This window comes from Lithobates pipiens, unplaced genomic scaffold, assembly GCF_037356315.1.
Source record: "Lithobates pipiens isolate NorthernLeopardFrog02 unplaced genomic scaffold, aLitPip1_a1.2 Scaffold_16, whole genome shotgun sequence".
Lineage (NCBI taxonomy): Eukaryota > Metazoa > Chordata > Amphibia > Anura > Ranidae > Lithobates > Lithobates pipiens.
In genome coordinates this window covers 611,188,435-611,213,596 of record NW_027507748.1, presented here as the reverse complement: position 1 = coordinate 611,213,596, position 25,162 = coordinate 611,188,435, and the positions used below count along the sequence as shown (strand labels likewise).

The window sequence follows — 25,162 nt, the reverse complement described above, 5'->3', positions numbered from 1 at the left end:
TCCGTCAGACTGCACGCTGAAAAAGTCAGCTGAAGCCCACACACGAGCGGACTGTCCGCTGAAATGTGTTTCGGCGGACTAAGTAGGCTAGACAGTCCGCCCGTGTGTACGCGGCTTAAGACAGAAGGTCTGTTAATGGCCAATCACCCAGTGAAAAAGTAAATGAGTAAAAGCCTGAAAAAAGGTTAAAATAAATGCAGGCACTACATCCAATAATTGATAAGCTACAAAATATAAAATTTTTGTTCTGGGGTTTAGTTAAAATTTAATCTGAGATTAAGAATGAATTAGTCATAGATTAACTCATGAGCAAATGACAGTAAATCAATAACCCCTCTCTATCTCTAGCATTAAGCAGAAACATACAGAGCATACAGAGTGATTATCTTCTTGGTAAATGGCATCCAAGGACTCCAGATCTTGGCTAGCCACCTTCTTACTGGTATTCCTTGTAATTCAAGGTACTGTATGTTGTCCTAAAGTAAACTGACATGGTTATTTTCTGTATGTAAGGATCCAAACGGCAAGTTCAGTAACAGATAATATGTAACATTATAGGAATATGCTTTGTTTTTCACATGTTTCTGTAACATGATTCATTTTCTTGATTATGTGAAAGTATTTTATTTTCCTGTAATTATATCGCTGATGCAGCAAAAAAATAAATAGATGTAAATTTTATATACAATGGTATTGACATTGGAACTACACATAATATGTAAAATGATTAAATATATACGGTAGATTGTGTATTATTGCCTGAACAATTAAATGCAGTATTTATCAGTAGTGATGGACGAACTTCCGATGGGACGTTTCGCGAACGCGGCCGATAGTTCACGGCGGGCCCCATTGACTTCAATGGGAGGCGAACTTCGCAAACCTTTAGGTCAAATTTGCAGCCACAAAATAATTATTAGCTGGGCAAACATAGTCCCACCACATGGCCAATGACATAACACATGTATGAGGTGAATTTGGGATCGATAACTACAAGCATTCTTTTTTTATATGGGAAATTGTTCTGACAATTTAGGACTGTGGAGCGCATGAAGGCAATGGAGGAAAGGGAAGGTCAGGGACCAGGGTAGGCAAAGAAGAGGGTGCAGGAGATGATCACCAGCAGCGTGACATACAGCAATGACACCTGCACCGTGATAGTCATCTGACAATAGCACCGTGATAGAGAGCACTGACATCAGCAGCGTGACATAAAGCATTAACACCAGCACCGTGACATACAGCATTGACAGCAACACCGTGATAGAGAGCACTGACATCAGCAGCGTGACATAAATCACTCACACCAGAACCGTGATAGAGAGCACTGACATCAGAAGCGTGACATACAGCACTGACATCAGCACCGTGATATACAGCATTGACAGCAGCACCGTGAGAGAGAGCACTGACATCAGCAGCGTGACATTAAGCACTCACACCAGCACCGTGATATACAGCACCGACAGCAGCACCGTGATAGAGAGCACTGACATCAGCAGCGTGACATTAAGCACTCACACCAGCACCGTGATATACAGCACTGACAGCAGCACCGTAAGCAGCCCCAGGAGGAAGTCAGCACAGCACAGGGATGGTGTGATCCCCTCATAATAAGAACCCCCAGGAGTAAGTCAGCACAGCACAGGGATGGTGTGATCCCCTCATAATAAGAACCCCCAGGAGGAAGTCAGCACAGCACATGGATGGTGTGATGCCCTCATAATAAGCAGGCCCAGGAGAAACTCAGCACAGCACAGGGATGGTGTGATCCCCTCATAATAAGAACCCCCAGGAGTAAGTCAGCACAGCACAGGGATGGTGTGATCCCCTCATAATAAGCAGGCCCAGGAGAAAATCAGAACAGCACAGGGATGGTGTGATCCCCTCATAATAAGAACCCACAGGAGTAAGTCAGCACAGCACAGGGATGGTGTGATCCCCTCATAAGCAGCAGGCCCAGGAGAAAATCAGCACAGCACAGGGATGGTGTGATCCCCTCATAATAAGAACCCCCAGGAGAAAATCAGCACAGCACAGGGATGGTGTGATCCCCTCATAATAAGAACCCCCAGGAGTAAGTCAGCACAGCACAGGGATGGTGTGATCCCCTCATAATAAGCAGGCCCAGGAGAAAATCAGCACAGCACAGGGATGGTGTGATCCCCTCATAATAAGCAGGCCCAGGAGAAACTCAGCACAGCACAGGGATGGTGTGATCCCCTCATAATAAGAACCCCCAGGAGTAAGTCAGCAGAGCACAGGGATGGTGTGATCCCCTCATAATAAGCAGGCCCAGGAGAAACTCAGCACAGCACAGGGATGGTGTGATCCCCTCATAATAAGCAGGCCCAGGAGTAAATCAGCACAGGACAGGGATGGTGTGATCCCCTCATAATAAGAACCCCCAGGAGGAAGTCAGCACAGCACAGGGATGGTGTGATCCCCCTCATAATAAGAATCCCCAGGAGTAAGTCAGCACAGCACAGGGATGGTGTGATCCCCTCATAATAAGAAGGCCCAGGAGAAACTCAGCACAGCACAGGGATGGTGTGATCCCCTCATAATAAGCAGGCCCAGGAGTAAATCAGCACAAGACAGGGATGGTGTGATCCCCTCATAATAAGTCAGTCAGTCCCTATACTGCTGAAGGACTGCTGCAGTATAGGGCAGCGGTCAGCAGTGGTGCACCTCAACCCTATCTATTGTGGACCGATAGCGGTCCTTACAGAACAGCAGACTGTACCGCACTCAACCCTATGTACTGTAGCACCCTACACAGACCAAGTTACCAGTCCTGATAAAGAGCTTTGTGGAACAAGTGAGTTGTGAATGATTAGCAGACTGCAGCAGAAGGGCAGCAGTCAAGTATAATATTCTTTCTATATTTGGAAGAAAGAATATTATACGTGTACAAGCCTATTACCATACCACTGATACCAGTCCTGAAAAGAACCTTTGTGGAACTAATAGTAACAGCAACTGTTTAAACTGACCCTCACTGCCTGACGCACTGCTTCCTTCCTGTCCCTATACAAACTGGCAAAACAGAGGAGACTGGAACAATTACTGGTTACTCGAATAGCACTTTTGTGGACCTTATGGTAACAGCTAATGATGATGATGATGATGACTAATCTGGCTGTCCCTAAAATAGCAGCAGACACAGCGCTCTGTCCCTTTATCTAAACTGACAAAAGACACTCAGGCTGCTGCAACAATCAGTAGCACAGCAAACCTATATACACCTAACACCTATACCAGTCCTGAAAAGAACTTTTGTGTACCAAATAGCTAGCGTTTTATCTGTACCTGCTCCAAACAGCAACCTTTCCCTATAGTGACAGAAGAAAGAATGTAAAATGGCCGCCGGATCGGGTGTATTTATAAGTTAGGGGGAATGTCCAAGTGTCCATGTGCTGTCATGTCTCAATTGGCTGTCCTGTACCCCATGATGGATGTGTCATAAGGTCAAAGTTCCTTTACACAGTAAAAACACGGAAGTCCGCCGGGCGAACAACGCCAATAGTCCGCCGAACTGGCGGACCGCGAACAGCCGAAATTCGCCGCGAAACGACCACCGGGCGAACTGTTCAACCATCACTATTTATCACTGTATAACACGCACCTTTTTCCCCTTAAAATCGGTGGGAAATCGTGGGTGCGTGTTATATGCTGATCCCCAGCTGATTGTCGGCTTCATTGCCGTTCTCAGAGGCTTTTGGCTATTTTTGGCCGTACTTAGCCATTCTCTGTGGCTTTTGCCCACTCTTGGCCACTCCGGTGGCTTTCAGAAAGCCGCCAAGTTCGGCCAAAAGTAGCTGAAAGCTGCCGAGAACGGCCGAGAGCTACCGAGCGCCACTGAGATACATAGGACATCCGCTCTGTATCTCGGCGGCACCATTTTTAAAAGACAAGCCTGCAAAAGACACAGACAAAGCTGCAAATGACTGACAAGGCTGCAAAGGAAGGCTGCAAATGATGGTCAAGGCTGCAATGGAAGGCTGCAAATGACTGACAAGGCTGCAATGGAAGGCTGCAAATGACTGACAAGGCTGCAATGTAAGGCTGCAAATGACCGACAAGCCTGCAATGCAAGGCTGCAAATGAAACTGACAAGGCTACAAATGACTGACAAGGCTGCAAATGACTGACAAGGCTGCAATGCAAGGCTGCAAATAACACTGACAAGACTGCATTAATGGGCATTTAAATGTAAGTTTTTTTCCTTAAACTTCCCTCCTAAATTTGGGGTGCGTGTTATATGCCGGCACATGTTATACGCCGATAAATATGGTAATCAATATAGTTTAGGGGAAGAAGCAAACATATAGACCAACAATAACACTAATAACGGAACAGAACAAATCCACCCCCCTGAATCTGTTCCCCAGGACGTAATGCTCCACCTGCCGAAATCGCACTTCCTAGCACAAATAATATTCCCCCAAATTCCCTCTCTTAGTACAAATTCTCTTGTCTCCCAATTTCAGCCCCCCAGTACTAACCATCTCTTCCCTAAATCCCCCCTCCTACCACAAATCCTCTGTTCTCCCAAATCCACCCCCAGCACTAATCCTCTCCCACACAAATCCCCCCTCCCAGCACAAATCATCCCAAAACAAATCCCAAAATCCCTTTCCCCAGAACTTAATCCTCTCCCTCCTCCAAATCTCACCTCCCAGCACAAATAATATATTCCTCAAATTCCCATTACTAGCACAAATCTTCCCAGCCCGAAATCCCCCTGCCAGAACTTAGGCCTTATGCTGAAACTTTTCTGCATTGAATTATTGGGACTTCTCAATTCATATATCCTCCACCACTGTGCAAATCATGTCTTCACCAGCCATTATACCTGCTCACCTCATACATAGACATGTGCATAGACATGTGCATTTCGTTCCGAAACGAAAATTCGGACGAATTTTCATTATTCGGACATTCGGATGCATCTGAATTACCGAATTACAATGCTAACGAATTCAAACGAAATTCGAATCAAATTAGAAAAATGACATTTTGCGACCCGACTTTGGGGCCATGTATCTCTGGGCCACTTATAGCTAGGAACCCCGTAGAACTAGCACTACAACATATCCAAATTTGGTGTTTCTAGCACCAAGTGACCCCGAGTTACGGGGCCCCAAAGTCGGGTCATAAAATGTCATTCTCTGCTGCAGAAAAGTGCTTGATATTTTGCGACCCGAATTTGGGGCCCCATAACTCGGGGTCACTTGGAGCTAAACACCCCAAATGTTGTAGTGCTATCTCTACTGTGTTTGCATGCCAAATTTGGGGCTCCTAGCTATAAGTGGCCCCAAGATACGTGGCCCCAAAGTCGGGTCGCAAAATGTCATTCTCTTCTGCAGAAAAGTAATATAAATGAAATAAGATGTGTGTGTTGTTTTGCACTGTACACTGCAATTATGAGAAGTTGATGTGACAGATGTATATAAGTAACTAACCATCTTCCAAAATTTCTAATTCAAATAGAAAAGATTAGAAAAAAATATAATTTAATAGAATAAAATAGAAAGAATATACAACCATCTTCTGAAATTCAAATTTCAAATAGAATAAATTTGAATTTGGAATAGTATTAATTCAAAATGTTTAATTAATTAATTTTAAATTTGGATAGAAAAGATTATAATAAAATAGAAAATAGACTAGAAAAATGATAGAACAGAATAGAATATATTATATTTTATTCTGTTGTGTTCTATTGTTTTTCTAGTCTATTCTTTCATATTCTATTAAAATCTTTTCTATTAAATTCGAAATCATTATATACTAAATTCGAATTTCGGAAGATGGTTATATATATATATTTATTTCTGACATTTGAATTTCGTATAGAATGAATTCGAATTTGAATAGAAAAGATTAGAATAGAAATAGAGAATGGGGAGAGGAGGAGGGGATGCAGGGCAGGATGGAGGAAACAATCCAAGAAAAAGACTGAGGGACACTTAGACAATGGCATCTTCAATTTGAGCAAGGTGACATTGGATAAGAAGGAAATGAATATTCTGAACATGGGACTTAAATGTGCTCCACGACAGAGTATGAATAAGTTTGATGTATACATAGATATACACAAATATATTCGCACTTTAAACATCAAGAAACATTTTTTGATGCACCCTAATACTCCGAAAGTAGGGATTAATAACCCTAATAGCCAAATGGATAGTGGACTGAGGAATCGGTCACTATTCAATCCGCAGCTGACTGCCAATCACTTTGTAGAGGTTTTTAAAAACTTGGTATTAAATGATCTAGAAAAACTCCCTGTAAGTAAGGGTGTGAACCCTAGATATATAAAGGAGGGGATTACATCCCTAGAAGAAAAGAATGATATCATTATACGCCCGGCAGATAAGGGAGGGGGGGTGGTAATCCTCGATAGATCATTCTATCACAACCAGTTGGAGGAGCTGTTAGGGGACACCACCACCTATAAAAAACTAAACGTAGACCCTACAGATGAATATAAGAGCCAATTAGAGATGTTGGTGGAGTGGGGGTATGGGAAGGGAGTACTTAATTTAAAAGAAAAGAAATACTTGGTCCCTAGCTCCTGCAGGATACCGGTAATTTATACTTTGCCCAAAATTCATAAGGATGTGGCGGCTCCTCCACCTCGCCCTATTGTAAACGGGATAGGATCAGTCACGTCGAGACTGGGCGAATACTTAGATAGAGCACTCCAACCCAGTGTTAAAAACACAAGAGCGTATTTGAGGGATACAACAGATTTGTTAAAATCCCTCAACGAGATCTCTATCCCCTCGACCATGGAAGTGTATTTGGTTACGGCTGACGTGGCTAGCCTCTATACCATTATTCAACATCAAGATGCCCTACTGGCACTCAATTGGGCCATGAGCAGGAGGGAGGATATTCCACATTCCCGGAAGGTGTTTGTGGGCCAGGCATTAGATTTTTGCATGACCCACAGCTACTTCTGGTTTGATGGATCCTTCTTTGCCCAGAAGGTTGGCGTGGCAATGGGGGCTAAATATGCCCCCAGCCTCGCCAACTTATTCATGGCTGAGTGGGATCGTAGATTCATAGATGACCTGTTTTTTATATGGGGGGGAACAGAGGCTTCAGTTTTACATTTCTTGGAAAGATTGAACTCCAACACGAATGATATTAAGTTGGAGTTCAATATTAGTTCCACTACGGTAAACTTCCTTGATCTCCTGATAGAGAGAAAGGATGATAGATTGAGCACGACAGTGTATTTTAAGAACACAGATCGAAATAGCTATTTATCAACTAAGAGCGGACACCACCCATCCTGGATTAGAAACATCCCTAAGGGGCAATTTCTAAGGGTCCGTAGGAACTGTTCAACTAAAGAGGATTTCGCAGCCCAGTCCCAAATCTTGAAGGAAAGGTTTATACAGAAAGGGTACTCAGAAACCATCTTGGATGAAACTATTGGGACGGTTGCAAATATTCCAAGGGAAACCTGCCTGGAGGGGAGGAGAAAGGAAGGGGAGGGGTCACAACATCAACTAAGATTTTTGTCTAATTTCCATCATCAATTTAGAGAGGTAGAACAAATTTTTAGAACACACTGGCATATCCTGGGTAGGGATAAATATTTGGGAGGGGTGATACCCAAAACCCCGGGATTTATCTACAGACGGGCACCCAATATAGGGGATAGGGTTGTAAAAAAGGTTCTGGACCCCCCTAAACGAATTACCATCTCGGGTGACCTGAAAGGTTTCTATGCTTGTAGGAGGTGTATATGTTGTAGAACTGTTCACCAGATAAACAGGGGGATCACCTCAATAACCAACAGCGAGGGTGAATCATTTGAAATCAAGGAATTCATGACATGCAATATGTCTTATATTGTATATTTGCTATGGTGTCCCTATAAATTACTATATGTAGGACGTACAAAGAGATTATTGAGAGTACGTATCTCAGAACATTTGACCAACATCCGAAAAGGTTACCAGTACCATAGCGTGTCACTACATTTCAAGGAACACCATCAACAAAATCCCGATTTACTACAGTTTTGTGGAATAGATCATGTTCATCCCTCTTGGAGGGGTTCAAATCGGGTAAGGGATCTGTCGCAGAGGGAGACCAAGTGGATCTTCTTGCTGAGGAGTCTCTATCCGAGAGGGATGAACATAGAGCTGGACCTTAATTGCTACATTAGTGATTTATAGGCAAGCAAGTATGGACAGCAACAGTGTGGTCCTAAGAGGGGGAATTAGTCCCCTTAGTGGAAACATCCTGTATGAGATGATGTGGTTCAGTGATTTCTCAAGTGTTACAGACAGTAGATAGCAGTTCCGATATGGAAATGCACATGATGTCGACCATCTAAGGTTGCAACCCCGAGAGGGAAATGTATAGGAGGTTACCAACCATTGATCTCTAAAATAAGTCTTCACATAAGTTATTGATGGGGAAGCCCTGAAATTATTATGATAGTGCCAATTTTATCTCTGTTTAGGGTATTAGCATTGGGATCTCCTTCTATGCGATTTTAGATTTTTAAGAATGTTTTGTATTTGGAGTTGTATTTATATGTCAAGTGCACCCGCAATATAGATGGTATCTTTGAGATATATTCATTTCCGCTTGAATTGAATTAGATCTGCATGTGTAATACCGCAATATATGTACCTATCAGCCAGTTAAAGATGTATGATATCCATTATTGTAACCATTATTGTAAACGGTGGCGCATTGATGACACGGCGACAGAGTATGGCACCAGTCTATAGGTTTATATACACTGGTTTGCACGCTGTGTGGGGGTATGGCTACTCAGTGTTAGTTGACTTAATTCAATGCGTCATACAGAGGGACACCGTTCACGTATATGGAGAGATACTACTGATGGTTATTAACATCACTAGAGGTAGCACTTTAAGGGTTCCACATTTTCTCAATGATGGAATGTGGGGACATGGAACTCAATACTTGATTATTGTGGAGATGGGGACACTTAGTCTCGATCCCGGCGCATGCGAGATCTATTAGCATGCAGAGTTTGTTAAGCATTGAGACCGGAGCGGAACCTATAAAGCATCGAATGCAATATCTAAGATCGAATGTTTCGACACACGTGACAAATATCGACGCACGGGCAGGAAACTGTAGCGAACTCTCAAATCGAATGTCTGATATGATACACCAGTTTTCGAAATGGAGAAATCGAATGCTGTGATTTGGGCATGCGCAAATCGGGCATTTGGCGTCGGCGCGTGTTATGGACGTTAGTATACACTCCATTAATATGGGAGTGACAGAAGAAAAATTAAGGACGTTGATTCGACGATGGGGGAATATAAGGAGGGATGCTGGACCAGATAGCCAATCCCATGATTAAGTCTGATGTGACGAAACATGTCGGGGGCGTGGCTATCTGGTGACTATTGAGCTGACATACACGGAGCTGGGAAGGAGGCACAGGACTAAGAGGACTGTTCCATCTGACTTGAAGGCGCCCTTTTTCGAATAGACCTGCTGTGTGGGACCAGGCGGGACGCACGAGGAGGGGTGAGATCAAGCGATACAGTACCGTATCTTATGAGTCCGCCGTGACCACCAATGCCCCGACGTATTCAGAATAATATTGTGGAGTGAAGTTGTGAAGCGAGTCTTTTTACTCTCTTGAAGTGATTTTGCGTTTTTAAGTTCATGTGAGTGCATAAGGAGTGAGATTTTTTATACATTAAAGAGTGTTTGCAGTATTACACTATTGGGGTCTCCCTCTGTGATTTCTCTTTGAGGTATATATTTATACAATGAAGTGCGTAAGTGGAGAAGTTCCAATCGGATGTGCTGGGGTCTGAATTTCATCTTGAGAGATCATTTGAAAGCCCTTGAGCCTCACACGAGAGTGTAAGGCTTAGCAGTCGGTGAGTGTTTTCACGAAGGGGGGAGCATAAATCACGGATGGTGTGGTGAAGGAGTCACTTGTAGAAAGGAATCTGAGCACTGGATATTCTTCTTATGCATTTATAGAAAGACTTTCTGTAATCTGGATGCTTTTTCGAATATTGTGTGGTGGATGGACTATATTCACATTTGATTATATATTTTTCACTATATGTGTAATTTAAATGTAAATTTGGGTATTCACTGAGTGATTAATATTTATATATTTTGGTTATTGATTAGACAATTTATGATTTGAGATAGGATCACTGAGGAGGTGAGGATTTGTGCACTGAAAGGTACACAGGTTATAGCGCCACGTGCAACTAATTAGTTTTTTGGAAGTTTACTACTATTTTTGTATGCACCTTTTTATATGAGAAATAGAGAATAGACTAGAACAATAGAACAGAATAGAATATAGATACTATCTATTTCATTTTTTTTTTTTTCAGATTACCATTTGTGTTAATAAGATCTCTTGTAGACTATTAGCATCTATTTCATTTTTTTCATACTATTCGAAATTCAAATTTATTCTATTCAAATTTGAATTTCAGAAGATGGTTGTATATTCTTTCTATTTTATTCTATTAAATTTATTTTTTTCTATTCTGTTCTAATCTTTTCAATTTGAATTAGAAATATTGGAAGATGGTTAGTTACTTATACTTACTTATATATATCTGTCACATCAACTTTTCATACTTGCAGTGTACCAGTGCAAAAAGAAAAAAACACACATATCTTATTTCATTTATATTTATGGTATCAATAAAGTTGTCAGCATGCCTGATTGAAGAAGTCACAGATGTCGATCGCAAGGCAAGTGCATATGCTGTATGTCATTGTCCACTTGCCAAAAATTGTGTGTTGTATTTGTCCACTTGCCACATCACCTGCCACAATTTGTGTATTGTCCACTTGCCACGACACCTGCCACCAGTGCCACGTGACTTGTCATGAGTGCCACGTGGCCAGCCACGAGTGCCACATGGCCTGACACGAGTGCCACGTGGCCTGACACGAGTGCCACGTGACCTGACACGAGTGCCACGTGACCTGACACAACTGCCACGTGGCTGGCCACGAGTGCCACGTGGCCTGACACGAGTGCCACGTGACTTGACATGAGTGCCATGTGACCGAGTTGTGGATTGTCCACTTGCCACGTCACCTGCCACCAAGCGACCCCAGATAGGGGCAATACGAAAGTACTTTTCTACAGCAGAGAATTACATTTTGTGAGCCGAATTTGGGGCCACATATCTCGGGGTCACTTATAGCTAGAAACACCAAATTTGGTATGCAGACAAAATAGAACTAGCAAATTTGGGGTGTCTAGTGTCCAAGTGACCCCGAGATACGTGGCCCCAAAGTCGGGTCACAAAATGTCAAGCACTTTAGTGCAGCAGAGAATTACATTTTGCGACCCGAATTTGGGGCCACATATCTCGGGGTCACTTAAAGCTAGAAACACCAAATTTGGTATGCAAACAACAATATTTTCGAATCCGGTTGAAATAGTTTTGAATGCGGTTGAAATAATTTCGAATCATGTTGAAATCATTTTGAATTCGGTAGAAATATTTTTGAATTTGGTTGAAATATTTTAGAATGTGACCAATTTTTCGAATTCGGTAGAAAACTAAATGAAATACGAAAACGAATTTAACAAATTGAACTAATATAACTAAACTAAATTAATTAACGAATTAAAACGAAATGAAACTAAACAAATTTTTTCCTTTTGCACATGTCTACTCATACATGTGTCAGAAAGACTCAAAACAATTCCTTTCTTTCAGCTATGGTCTCATCTCTTCCACATCCGACCAGCTACTGTGTATCCGCTTTCCAATCAGTAGCCTCCCAGGGGGATCGCAAGAAAGATCTCTCATATACAATATCCTCACAAAAGTAAGTACACCCCTCAAATTTTTTAAAATATTTTATTATATCTTTCCATGTGACAAGAAATGACACTTTGCTAACAATGTAAAGTTTTGAGTGGACAGCTTTTTTATCAGTGGAAATGTGCTGTCCCCTCAAAATAACTCAACACACAGACATTAATGTCTAAACCACTGGCAACAAAAGTGAGTATACCCCTAAGTAAAAATCTCCAAATTGGGCCCAATTAGCCATTTTCCCTCCCTGGTGCCATGTGACTCGTTAGTGTTACAAGGTCTCAGGTGTGAATGTGGAGCAGGTGTGTTAAATTTGGGACCAGCTGGCACCTCATGGCAAAGGACTCTCTGAGGATCTGAAAAAAAATTGTTGCTCCACATAAAGATAGCCTAGGCTATAAGAAGATTGCCAAGACCCTGAAACTGAGCTGCAGCACGGTGGCCAAGACCACACAGCAGTTTAAGAGGACAGGCTCCACTTGGAACCGGCTTTACCATGGTCAATCAAAGAAGTTGAGTGCACATACTCAGCATCATATCCAGAGGTTATCTCTGGGAAATCGATATGAGTGCTACCAGCATTGCTGCAGAGTTTGGAGGGGTTGGGGGTCAGCCTGTCAGTGCTCAGACCATACGCCGCATGCTGCATCAAATTGGTCTGCATGGCTGTCGTCCCAGAAGGAAGCCTCTTTTAAAGTTGTTGCACTAGAAAGCCTGCCGTTTTCTGAAGACAAGCACATTGATTACTGGAACCATGTCCTGTGGTCTGAGGATACCAAGATCAACTTATTGGGTTCAGATGGTGTCAAGTGTGTGTGGTGGCAACCAGGTGTGGAGTACAAAGACAAGTGTGCCTTGCTTACAGTCAAATATGGTGATGGGCATATCATGGTCTGCATGAGTGCTGCCGACTCTGCGGAGCCACAGTTCATTGCGGGAACCATCAATGCACATGTACTTTGACAAACCCCAAAACACACCTCCAAGATGACCACAGCCCTGCTAAAGAAGCTGAGGGTAAAGGTAATGGACAGGCCAAGCATCTTTCCAGACCTAAACCCTATTGAGCATCCTCAAATGGAAAGTGGAGGAGCGCAAGGTCTCTAACATCCACCAGCTCCATGATATCATCATGGAGGAGTGGAAGAGGACTCCAGTGGCAACCTGTGAAGCTCTGGTGAACTCCATGCCCAAGAGGGTTAAGGCAGTGCTGAAAAATAATGGTGATCACACAAAATATTGACATTTAGGGCCCAATTTGGACATTTTCACTTAGGGGTGTACTCACTTTTGTTGCCAGCGGTTTAGACATTAATGGTTGTGTGTTGAGTTATTTTGAGGGGACAGCAAATTTGCACTGTTATACAAGCTGTACACTCATTACTTTATATTGTAGCAAAGTGTCTTCAGTATAAATGATAGTGTTTTATTCCTGCGCTACCACTGGTGATCTATCAAATGTCAGGGGCTGCTGCTACTACCGGAATGGATCACACCGTATCCACTTAATATGAAACTAAAGATATGTTGGTATTGCGCTGCCCCTATATTAAATAACCCTCCGAGGGTGATAAGTATAATGCCTAGTTACATAAATCAATAGTGTAATAAAAAAAAATATATATATAAATGTCTACTGAATAATATCAAAAAGTGCAAAGTGCTACATTAAATAAAATAAAATAAACACACCACAGAGGTGATAGAATCCAAATAAATGAAAATCAAGTGAACAAAGGTAAGTAACTAAAAACAGTCTCTTAAAAAATCCCTGATGAAGTCACGTGATGTGATGTCACGCGTAGGGACGGGAAGGAAGCTGACTGTGGATGCACTTTCTGCTGATTACTAGAAAAAGGCTTTTTTCTATCTATTAATGTGTGAGTACCCTGTGTATGGAAATTTTTAATAAATGCTATTTGTGAAATACTACACTATGGTATTCCCTCTCTATTAATCTATTGGGTCCTATGGAGCAATAAGAATAAAATTTAAAGGAGAAGGTGACCGAATTTACCAGGCGAGAAGACATATAAAGAAATCTATATACCTCTATGCGAATCCCTCCTTGCTATAGGTAAGGGGCCACTGCCCACTAAAGTGTGATCACAGCGGGATTAAGCACTGGGAGATCCACACTTCAGTTGAATTTGCACAAGTTTGCACAAAGCACTTGCACTTAAAGGAGACTGTTGTTTATTTATGGACTTGAATATTTATATCTTTTTCTTTTTGATGGATTTCAATATGTATATTTAATCTATAGAGGCCGGATTCATTCTGATATAACGTATGTTACAGCCGGCTCTGTAGTGCGTTTACTACTATATATATATTTTTTGTTTATTCTAAAGTTTATTCCCATGTGATCAGGAGAGGGTAACCTCTTTTTGGTCTAGGTTAGGGTGGTTCACTTATATCACTTCTGGAGAGTGTTTACTTATTTGCACATTTATAAGACGCACTTGGCACTTTATGATCCATTCACAGTTTTTTTGGCTTTGCACTCAATTGAAGCAGTTGTGTTTCCGTGGAGGTTTTGAATTGACTCTGTAGTGCATTTACTTTTTTTTTTTTTTTTTGCATTTTCTCTGCACTTTATCAAAATTGGTAATTTTTTAAGAGACTGTTTTTAGTTACTTACCTTTGTTCACTTGATTTTCATTTATTTGGATTCTATCACCTCTGTGGTGTGTTTTTATTTTATTTTATTTAATGTAGCACTTTGCACTTTTTGATATTATTCAGTAGACATTTATATATATATATTTTTATATTACACTATTGACCCTCGGAGGGTTATTTAATATAGGGGCAGCGCAATAGCAACATATCTAAAGTGTCTTCAGTGTTGTCACATGAAAAGATATAATAAAATATTTACAAAAATGTGAGGGGTGTACTCACTTTTATTAGATAATGTAATAGAAAACTTTAGTGTTTCTACCCCACAGCCCTCGGCTTTGTTGCTTGGGTGGGGGTTGGCTGAATAACACTATTGGCAGCTGCAGCTCTTGTCTCCAATAAAAGCTATGCTGTAATCCAAAGAGCCATTCATGAAAGCCAATAATTCTAATACACATGATCAGACTAGTCTATAAACCAATTACTCTGCACAGGACCCAAGCCCAGACAAACTTTAAGTAATTTTCACTTTTAATCACATTTATTTTGCTGTTTTGTAATTTTAAATATTTTTCATGCACTGTTTTCCTTTTACTTCTAACAAAAAATATTTAAAATCGTTAAGATGAATCTCTAAATGCTCTAACCTGAAATTAAATAACTTATTGCCTCCTTAACAAAGTTAACGTATTTTAAATGTTGGTACATTCCCGGCTTATTGTGGTAGCAAGTGTCACAGACATTTTTTAAAGAGATTGTAAAGGCTGTTAAGGCAGGGTTCACCCTTAATACAAAGGCTGCTCGCAGCAGGGGTCCATGTTCTCTGTTTCAGGGGCAAATCAGGCCCACATTTTTGCCTGAATTCGGAGCTGAAATTGAGCCAAAGAAGCACAGGATCCCTGTGCAATCTGCCCCGCAGCTGCCATGGAGATGTGTGAACCAGCTCCATTAAGAGCCGGTCACAGTCTCCTGTCATACCAATTGGATGCGTGGGACACCCTCATCCAATTCACACTAGTGTGAACCCAGCCTAAAAAAGAAAAAAAAACATGTCTATACTTACCTGCTCTGTACAATGGAATTGCACAGAGCGGCCGTGAACCTCCTCCTCTTGGGTCCCCCGCTGGCGCTCTTGGCCCCTCCTCTATCCAGGGCCCCCATGGGAAGCTGCTTTCCATGGGGCACTTGTGTATGCCCTCTCCCCAGTCCTGCTGCTGCGTTCATTGACACAGACAGTGGGACTAGCCCCTGCCCCCGTTTCCCTCGTCACTGGCTTTTATTGACATCACTGGGAGCCAATGGCTTCTGGTGCCCCAACAAAGCCAATCGGAAGTGAAGGGAGAGAAAAGCTGCAGATGTGCACATCACTGGATCGAATGAGAGCTCAGGTAAATAAAAGGGGGGTGAGCGGGGGATGGTGGTGCCTAAAATTTTGGGGCTTTAGAACCACTTTAAAGGTCAGAACTAATATAGAAAATATTGTGAACGGTAAATCAATAAAACATGTGGTGGTGGTTAGGGATGAGCTTCGAGCTCGAGTCGAACTCATGTTCAGCTCGAACATTGCCTGTTCGCCTGTTCGCCAAACAGCGAACAATTCGAGGTGTTCGAGGCAAATTCGAAAAGTCGCGGAACACCCTGTACAAGTCTATTGGAGAAATCTAAAGTGCTAATTTTAAAGGCTTCTATACAAGTTATTGTCCTAAAAAGTGTTTGGGGACCTGAGTCCTGCCCTAGGGGACATGTATCAATGCAAAAAAAGTTTTAAAAAGGGCAGTTTTTTCAGGAGCAGTGATTTTAATAATTCTTAAAGTGAAACAATAAAAGTGTAGTATTCCTTTAAATTTTGTACCTGGGGGGTGTGTATAGTATGCCTGTAAAGGGGTGCATGTTTCCCGTGCTTAGAACTGTCCCTGTACAAAGTGTAATTTCTGCAGGAAAAAAAGTCATTTAAAAGCACTCGCCACTATAATGAATTGTCAGCTCCCCGTAATACAGAGAACACTCATTGAAAATCATTGATAATAAAAAAAAAAGCACAGGGTTCCCCCAAATTCAATTACCAGGCCCTTTAGGTCTGGTATGGATATTAAAAGGGAACCCCACACCAAATAAAAAAAAAATATGGCATGGAGTTCCCCCCAAAAATCCATACCAGACCCTTTATCCGAGCACGCAGGCTGCAGGAAAAGAGGGGGGGACGTGAGAGCGCCCCCCCTCCTGAACCGTACAAAGCCACATGCCCTCAACATTGGGAGGATGCTTTGGGGGTCTGTGACCCCTCAAAGCACCATGTTCCCATATTGATGGGGACAAGGGCCTCATCCCCACAACCCTGGCCGGTGGTTTTGGGGGTCTGCAGGCAGGGGGCTTATCAGAATCTGGAAGCCCCCTTTAACAAGGGGACCCCCAGATCCCGCCCTCCCTGTTTGAAATGGTAAGGGGGTACAAATGTACCCCTACCATTTCACAAAGAAAGTGTAAAAAAAATGTGAAAAAAACACACACACACTTTGGGAAAAGTCCTTTGCTAAAAATAAAAAAAATTAAAAAAAGATTAAAGCGGTGGTAATCCACTCTTGCTATCCAGCGATGGATGATCATCTCTCCGGGGTCCAGCAATGGGTGATCTGATCCAGTGATGGGTGATCTCTCCCTCCAGCACATCCATCCTGTCTCCACCGGAGAGACTGCGGGAATCCCGGAAGCCTGACACTTCTTAGCTGAAGAGGGCAGGGCCACAAGTCAACCTGACCCCACCCCCTCTGACGCAAGGGGAAAGCCGGGCTTCCCCAGTGACGTGCGGGTGACCCTGCCCCCCTCTGATGTAACGGAAACGTGACTTCACATGAAGTTTAGGACTGTTCACAGGTTCTGGTGCGAACCGAACCGGGGGGTGTTTGGCTTATCCTTAGTGTTGGTGATGTGTGTGAAAAGGACTAACCTGCCCCAGTGATATCAACTCTGACAGGTGTTTACATTGTTATTGTCAGGAAAGGTTCCACCCGCTGATGACACAATCTGACATCTGGCGCGCAGTACTAATGCCCACCAGCAGGTGTCTCCTGGCAGTTTGGAAATGTCAGGGGAGCTTTCACCTTCTGGTGTTATGTGATCTTTGGGCCACAGTACTGGCATCCACCAGCAGGTGGTTCCTGCCAGTTTGGAGCTGATATCACCTCCTGTAGTCAGGCATCACATGAGCCTGATTGCAGGAAATGGTATAAACACCTTGCCTTGGTGTCGTCCTTGTGCCCTGACCTGAAAGCTCTGCACCTAATCCTGATCCCTGTATCCTGATCCTGTACCTGCCCTGCAGCCTGAACCATTCCACCTTTTCCCTGTCTGTCTTACTCCTTGCCCCCCATCTGCTGATCTCCCGTTTATGACCCCGGCTAGGCTAAAGATTGCAATTCTGGTATTCCCTTTTGCTGTATATACTTGTCTGATTATTTTTATTTGTGGGTCTTGTTTGGTATTGGTTTGTTGTGCACTGTGTGATATTGGAGGTGGTTGCATTTATATATATATATTGTTTACTTACCTTAATAAATTAGGTGAAAAAGTAAATACGTTTGGTTCACTCTGTTACAGTCCACACAGCTCTGGTCACACCTGATACGTGACAGTTGTTCTGCAAGTTGGAAAATCTCTTCATAAGGTGAGGAGTATGATGTAGAGCAGGAGGTCTTGTAAATGGCATTAAGAACACAACAGTGTGTTTGGAATAAGGTTGCAGATGTTTGATAGACCTGAACTATGAATGGTCCTATAAGTTGCATATATGGTAGGTTGAATTTTAGCCATTGTCAGAGATTATGATTGGCTGAGTGTAGCTTCAGCTTTAGCAGACCCTTTTCTGCTGCGTAAGCAGGCCTACAGGTACTCAGTTGCCCCCAGGACTTCAAGTGTTACTAAGGACCCTGCATTCACGATATCTGGTCTCTCAAGGTACACAGAACATGGAAATGCAATTATTTTAGTAAATATAAACTGTAAATACTAAATACTTTACACCTCTCATCAGGTTTGCCAAAACCATGTAGTGCAAGGGCCTGCCTGATTGCATACAAATTGAAACTCCTAATTTTTCACCTCATATTATATGATTTTGGTAAAACTGAAGGAAAAACTCAGCAGAAAAACTGAAACGCCCTTTACACATGGTCGGAAATTCCGATGGAAAAAGTCAGATCGGTTCTTGTTGGAAAATCCGATCATGTGTGGGCTCTATCAGACTTTTTCTGTCAGATTTTCCGATGCAACAAAGTTTGAGAGCAGGATCAAAAATTTTCCGACAACAAAATACGATTGCATAAATTCTGATCGTGTGTAGACAATTCGGAAGGACAAAGTGCCACGCATGCTCAGAATAAACTAAGATACGAAAGCTATTGGCTACTGGCCCGTTTATAGCCCCAACGTACGTGTTTGGCGTTACCTCGTCCCGAACGATCGGATTTTCTGCCAACTTTTTCCGACCGTGTGTATGCAACACAAGTTTCGGCCAAAATCCATCTGAAAAAATCTGACGGATTTTGTGGTCGGAAAAAGGCAATAGTGTGTATGGGGCTTAAAGCGGAGCTCCACCCGATTTATAAAAAATAGCTCCCGCATATTATTTTTCTCTGTTATATATAATGAGGACATTTAAGTTTCACGTACCTTTTTTATCCTCGAGTTACTGGCCATTTCCGTGTTCGGGGAATTGCGGATATGGGCGGGGTTGCTGCGGATATGGGCGGGGTTGCTGCGACTAGGTTTATTTTTAAATGTAAAAAAAAAAAAAAAAAACGTCGGAGGCAGTGGAGCCCCGCTTTAAGTGTTTGATTAAAGCATGTATGAGGAGTTTTCATTCTCCTCTGATTGTCCTATGAGGCTGCAGGACCCTCTGTCTGGACAGTGCTGATTGGCCCTGTGGTGATCACATGCACTCTCTCAAGAAAAAACAAATCTCTCTAGCAATACACACCAAACTCAGGAATGTGCAGCTTGCCACCGTGGGCTCTGTTCTATCAGCAGATTGAGGACTGTGGAAGAAGGGGAGGATCAGAAAAGACAGGATCAAACAGACATTTTACACAATGAGGACGATTAACCCCTTAGTTTCCACAGTGAGCATAACAAGCATGCTTTACTGCATATTCACACTGATTTTACTGTTGTGGGTTTAGTAATGCATAGGGCATAAGGCTCCCACCAGAGCAGACCGGTATAGTTGCTGAGCAACCTGGATGCTACCCATTGAAAGTTTTTCACAGCTGTGCATCTGTGCTTACATGCAACAGTGGCACACTGTAATACACTCTGAGCAGAGGAAGAGCCTCGGGCAATGCTGGGAGACTGACAGGTAGTGTATAATGAAGTGCATAGTACAGAATTATGGGAGGCAATGGAAGTGGCCAAGGGGCTAACACCAGAGGACAATGGTGGAAGAAAATAAAGTCAAGTATGCTTCACTGTAGTACATTGGAGTGTCTGACCTCTGAGCAAGGTCAAAAAGAGAAGGAGACTGTATGGAGTTTAGGAGTTGATGAAAGTTGTGGGTTGAAGAGGATATTCACCTAGGGAAGCATTATTCTAGAAGTTAGGAGGACAGGAAGTTTTTAAAGACCCGTCAAGCTGGCTCAAGAAGATAGATCACAGCCACATAGTGGAAAAAACCTGCATTCAGTGTATTTCAAAGGAGGGGAAGCATGGCATGGAAGGTATGTCTGATTAAAGCAGGCAACTAATTACTCTTCCTATTAATATTATTACTATTTTTCTTTAGAAATGTATGTAGTCACTTAAAGTGTAGTAGTGTAGTGTGTAATTGTATTAAGCACTGTAGTAATTCTAAGTCCCTGACTATAAAGAGTTTACAGTGTAAGGTCCCTATTGCATGCATCCAGGTATACTGAAGCCAATTAGAAAGGAGTCCATAAAAAGTCTGGTATAAATTTGGACTGTGAAGAGGAATTGGAGTACATAAAAGAAATTCTGAAACTCAAAATCTTGGTGTTAAAGCTGAATCCCAAGAATTCCGCACCTTTGTAAAAATTAAAATGAAAGAGTTAAAGTGGTTATAAATGCTCAAGGTTTTTTACATTCATGAATGCCATTTCTGTTTGCAGTGACATCCCCAGCCTTCCTAATACTTACTGCAGCCCTATTGTGATCCAGCGAAGTGCATGAGAGCCTCGGTTCTCCAGGGACTCTCACTCATTGGCTAAGACAGCTGCAGGAGCCATTGGCCCCTGGTGCTGTGAAACACAGCCAGTGAGCCAATGAGGAGAATTGGCAGGGTCAAGCTGCGGCTCTGTGTGTGAATGGACACCTCCTGAGCTTAGGTCCATTATTTATATCTACAGATTTATACAGGGCTGGACTGGGAAAGAAATTTGGCCCTGGACTTCATCCAGACCGGCCCCCTTACATCAGAGTGCCCCATCAGCACCCCCTTACATCAGCGTGCCCCAACAGCACCCCCTTACATCAGCGTGCCCCATCAGCACCCCCTTACATCAGCGTGCCCCATCAGCACCCCCTTACAACAGCGTGCCCCATCAGTACCCCCTTACATCAGAGTGCCCCATCAGCACCCCCTTACATCAGAGTGCCCCATCAGCACCCCCTTACATCAGAGTGCCCCATCAGCACCCCCTTACATCAGAGTGCCCCATCAGCACCCCCTTACATCAGAGTGCCCCATCAGCACCCCCTTACATCAGAGTGCCCCATCAGCACCCCCATCCATCAGAGTGCCCCATCAGCACCCCCATCAGCAGCCCCCTTAGATCAGAGTGCCCCATCAGCACCCCCATCAGCAGCCCCCTTAGATCAGAGTGCCCCATCAGCACCCCCATCAGCAGCCCCCTTAGATCAGAGTGCCCCATCAGCACCCCCATCAGCAGCCCCCTTAGATCAGAGTGCCCCATCAGCACCCCCATCAGCAGCCCCCTTACATCAGTGTCCCATCAGCAGCCCCCTTACATCAGTGTCCCATCAGCAGCCCCCTTACATCAGTGTCCCATCAGCAGCCCCCTTACATCAGAGTGGCCCACTGAGCCATCGGCCCACTGGGAAACTCCCGATAGTCCCGATGGTCAGTACATGCCTGGATTTATAGTACTCCATGAAGACAACTATGGCTGTAGTGTATGCTGATCCTTCTGAGCTTTGCATTGTGACTATGCCTAGCCCTCCCCTCCTCTTGCCCAGTAACAGAAGACTTAGTATTAGGTGAATACAATCACTAAATACAAAGTCTTCTCTGAATGTACAGGGGGGGGTGGGCCTTTCTTCTCTCTGACTGGCCTGAGTGTCTTAAGTGTAATTACCAGCAGAGCAATTAACCTGTCAGATATAAATAATAAAGATCTGCCCAGGAGATATCATGCAACTTTGTAGACTTAACACTAAGTGTGCCTTCACGTTTTACAAAGTGGCTGAATTCCTGGAACTGCCATGTGCCACCTAAAAATGATATATTACACAGTGCATAAATTAAATGATATAACTTTTTAACACAGTTAAGGAAACGTTGTGAATGATGGCAATTGAATTATTTAAATAAAATATCTTTTTAGCAAACAAATAACATTATAATTCAATTTTTTTTTTATCACTGATGTTTTCTTATTTCCCTGTGACTATTTTTTTTGCAGTTAGTGTACTAGTTGCCAGACTAAAGTTTAATTTAATAGATACATTTTACTCATTTTAAATTGCATCTAATATTTGGAGGATTTCATCGCAAAATGTAAGGTCTGTTCATACCATTGTGTTGTGGTAATGCGCATCTATTGGCAGGTGCTCTGGGGTGCCATGCAGAATGAATGGCACTACATAACACCAAACCTTTGAACATGCACATTACCACAACAAAGTGATATGAACGGCCCTTATAGCTGAGTGGCTTTTTCATCATATAAGAACTTGTATAACATAAAAATGCCACTTTTATGTATTTGAGTCATTTTTTTCTTACCAGGAGACCACTGCAAACATTTTTTGGCCAAGAGATGGAATAACAGAATAAAAGATATTTCAATGAATATCACCAATACGACCTCTTCTAGTAAAGGTATATCAGTTGGGCAGTCTCATTTTTAAATATTTCTATATTCTCTTTCAAACAGTACATATGTATTTTAAATGCAACCTTTTTTTTTCTTTCCAAGAGAATCTTTGCAAAACCTTTCTAAACGACACATGGAATGACATGCTTAAGGACATTTTGGTTAACATTACAGCAAAGATCTATCTAACTGAAGGTATAACACATTGGCAAGTGTTTTTTTTTTTTTAAATACATTTTAAAACAGAAACTTTTAACTTTTTATGCAACCTTTTATTTTTCATTGCAGGGACGTACTATAACTCTTCAGTTGTGAAATGGAAGGACAGAATTAAAGACATTTTAGACAATTTAACAGCCAAGACCTCCATTGTTGAAGGTATATTGGTTGACCAGGATGCATTGTTGTCACAGTAAACTATAAATATAGAAAATGCAATGTTTATGAAACTTTTTTTTTCTACCAGGGCCTCTTTGCAATGTTTCTTTGGAAGAGACAATGAATGCCAGAATGAAAGAAGCTTTGGTTTATATTATGGATGATATTAAATCTCCTACTGAAGGTATATCAGTCAAACTTCTGTCTGTTACTTTACAATAAATTCCATTAGAATTAATTATTATTCTTTTTCTCTTTCCAGTGAACATCTATAAAAGTTCTTTAAGTGGTTCATGGACTGACACACTTAAAGATGTTCTAGTTAGTATCCTAGGTCTTATCCCTCCTATTGGTGGTATACCAGTTGGCCAGATAATAAGTTCACTCTTAACAATATTCTGGCCAGCTACTGGGACAGATGTATGGAGTCTCATACAGGAGCAAGTGGAACATTTGGTAGATGTGAAGATTTTGAAATATGAACTTCAGGAGAGGAGGAATGAACTCCGTGCTCTACAAAAAACCATGGAGATGTATGTTAATGCTCAGATAAAGGAAAAAGGTTCATTGATGTCAACAATGATTTATGCTTCTAATGAGTTATTTTTTAAGCTCACTCAATCCGATAATTCAATGCAGTTCATCCACATGGTGGTGACACACAGCCTCCAGCATTTACTGATACTGAAGGAACGACTTCTCCATGGCAAGGAGATGTATGGTGAGGACAATACAGCTGTCTGGAGACGAGAGCTTGAGCAACAGATTTCTGAATATAAAGCTTACATTGAAAAATATTACAGCAAGTGGGTAGAATGGAGAAAATCTCAAATCAAGGTGAATTATGATGTAAATGTAATAGTCATTCCTGTTTTTCCTTATCAATATTATATGCCATATGGAAGTTGTTATGATGTTATAACAAAAGAATCTGCAATGTTTTTTTATGAAAATATGCTTGGTCCCTATTACGCAGACTATTTTAAAGGAATCTGTGAGGCTGTAAAAGACAACATGTTTGGTGTCCAGAATGGAGACTTCCTGCAGACCTTAGTGACCACATTTTATCTGGATAACTTTATCCCTGGGAATGAAGATAATCCCTCTGTTGTTCCGGTGTCTATGTCAATAGCAAGTTTTGGTCCCCTTTCACCAAGTGTACAGGTGATAAGAGATGAAAATTATAAGGTCTACACACCAGTCAATGATAATACCAGGAATGGTGAAATTATTGAGATCAAGGTTCGATACAGTAATATAGTAAATGGATTCCAGGTCATTTACAACACCCATTCGGGACAGTTTGTTGGAAATCCAACAGAAGGACAGCTCAGGGAGATCCAATTGGGTAACAGACGTGCAAAAGCCCTAACCTTTTGTGACAATAAATGTAATATAGCTGAAGTTTCTATAGACTTCTCAAATGGTGAATCTACAGGACCTCTGGGGAACCAAGGTGGAGGGCCTGTGACATGTGTTAAAACAGGTGGAATAGATACATATGGGTTGTACAATGTCCGCATGGCTAAAGGTGGTTGTACCTCAGGGCTGTATCAAATTGGATTAGATTTCAAAGCATATCCCACAAAACCTTCAGAGATTGATCAACATGATCTGCATCTGATTGATTTTACCAATCGTAGGTATAAGTCAGTATTAGATGACTAGAAAATTCACCACTGATGAATCACTTGTTTCTCAAAAGTAATTATCTTCTCAGTAATGTTGTGACTGATTATCCATACACAAAAATATTGGAAATTTACAGTAAATCTCTACACTGACAAATTTGTTTATAAGAAAATGTAAAAAAATACAAAGGTACGATTTTATAATGAAGTATATTAAGAGATTAGACTGAAGTGAAAATATTGGAGCAAGACGAGAAAGTATGCAACAGTGTTATAACTGAAAATAATTCACAATTTGACATGTAACAGTACAATAAACAGTGGTTATGTGTGGTTATGTGTGTACATAAATCCAAAGATTGACAATAAAAGAAAATCATTGCACTCACTATTTTGGGAGCTTTATTTGTGCATTAGATTTATGAAAACAGATAAAGAATGTACTGAGGCATAGTTGCTTAAGCACTAGCAGACCAGCCACCGCCGTTTTACGCTGGCAGGTTGGCTCTCCAGTGCAAATCGCCGTAGCTGACTTCATGTCTGCTGGCGACCCACAATTGCCTAGTACAGAGGCAGAATGGGGATCTGCGTTTGTAAACAAGGTGGATCCCCATTCTGACAGGAG

At 42.0% G+C, this 25,162-nt stretch overlaps 1 protein-coding gene across 1 annotated transcript; it reads left to right on the top strand.

Moving 5' to 3' along the window:
• Positions 1-368: 368 nt before the first annotated feature.
• LOC143984478 (uncharacterized) lies at positions 369-24,883 on the top strand. The gene is made up of 6 exons (XM_077484635.1): positions 369-461; positions 22,441-22,533; positions 22,631-22,723; positions 22,817-22,906; positions 22,995-23,090; positions 23,169-24,883. Exons 1-6 carry the CDS (start codon positions 398-400, stop codon positions 24,572-24,574), a joined length of 1,842 nt encoding a protein of 613 aa, XP_077340761.1. The 5' UTR covers positions 369-397; the 3' UTR covers positions 24,575-24,883.
• The last annotated feature ends 279 nt before the right edge of the window (positions 24,884-25,162 follow it).

Bases quoted from the DNA above. Each gene is read 5' to 3' on its own strand.
- LOC143984478 (XM_077484635.1), top strand. From the start codon at position 398: ATGGCATCCAAGGACTCCAGATCTTGGCTAGCCACCTTCTTACTGGTA. The intron at 22,724-22,816 runs GTATAACACATT...TTTTCATTGCAG, and splicing joins AAAGATCTATCTAACTGAAG to GGACGTACTATAACTCTTCA. The intron at 22,907-22,994 runs GTATATTGGTTG...TTTTTCTACCAG, and splicing joins CAAGACCTCCATTGTTGAAG to GGCCTCTTTGCAATGTTTCT.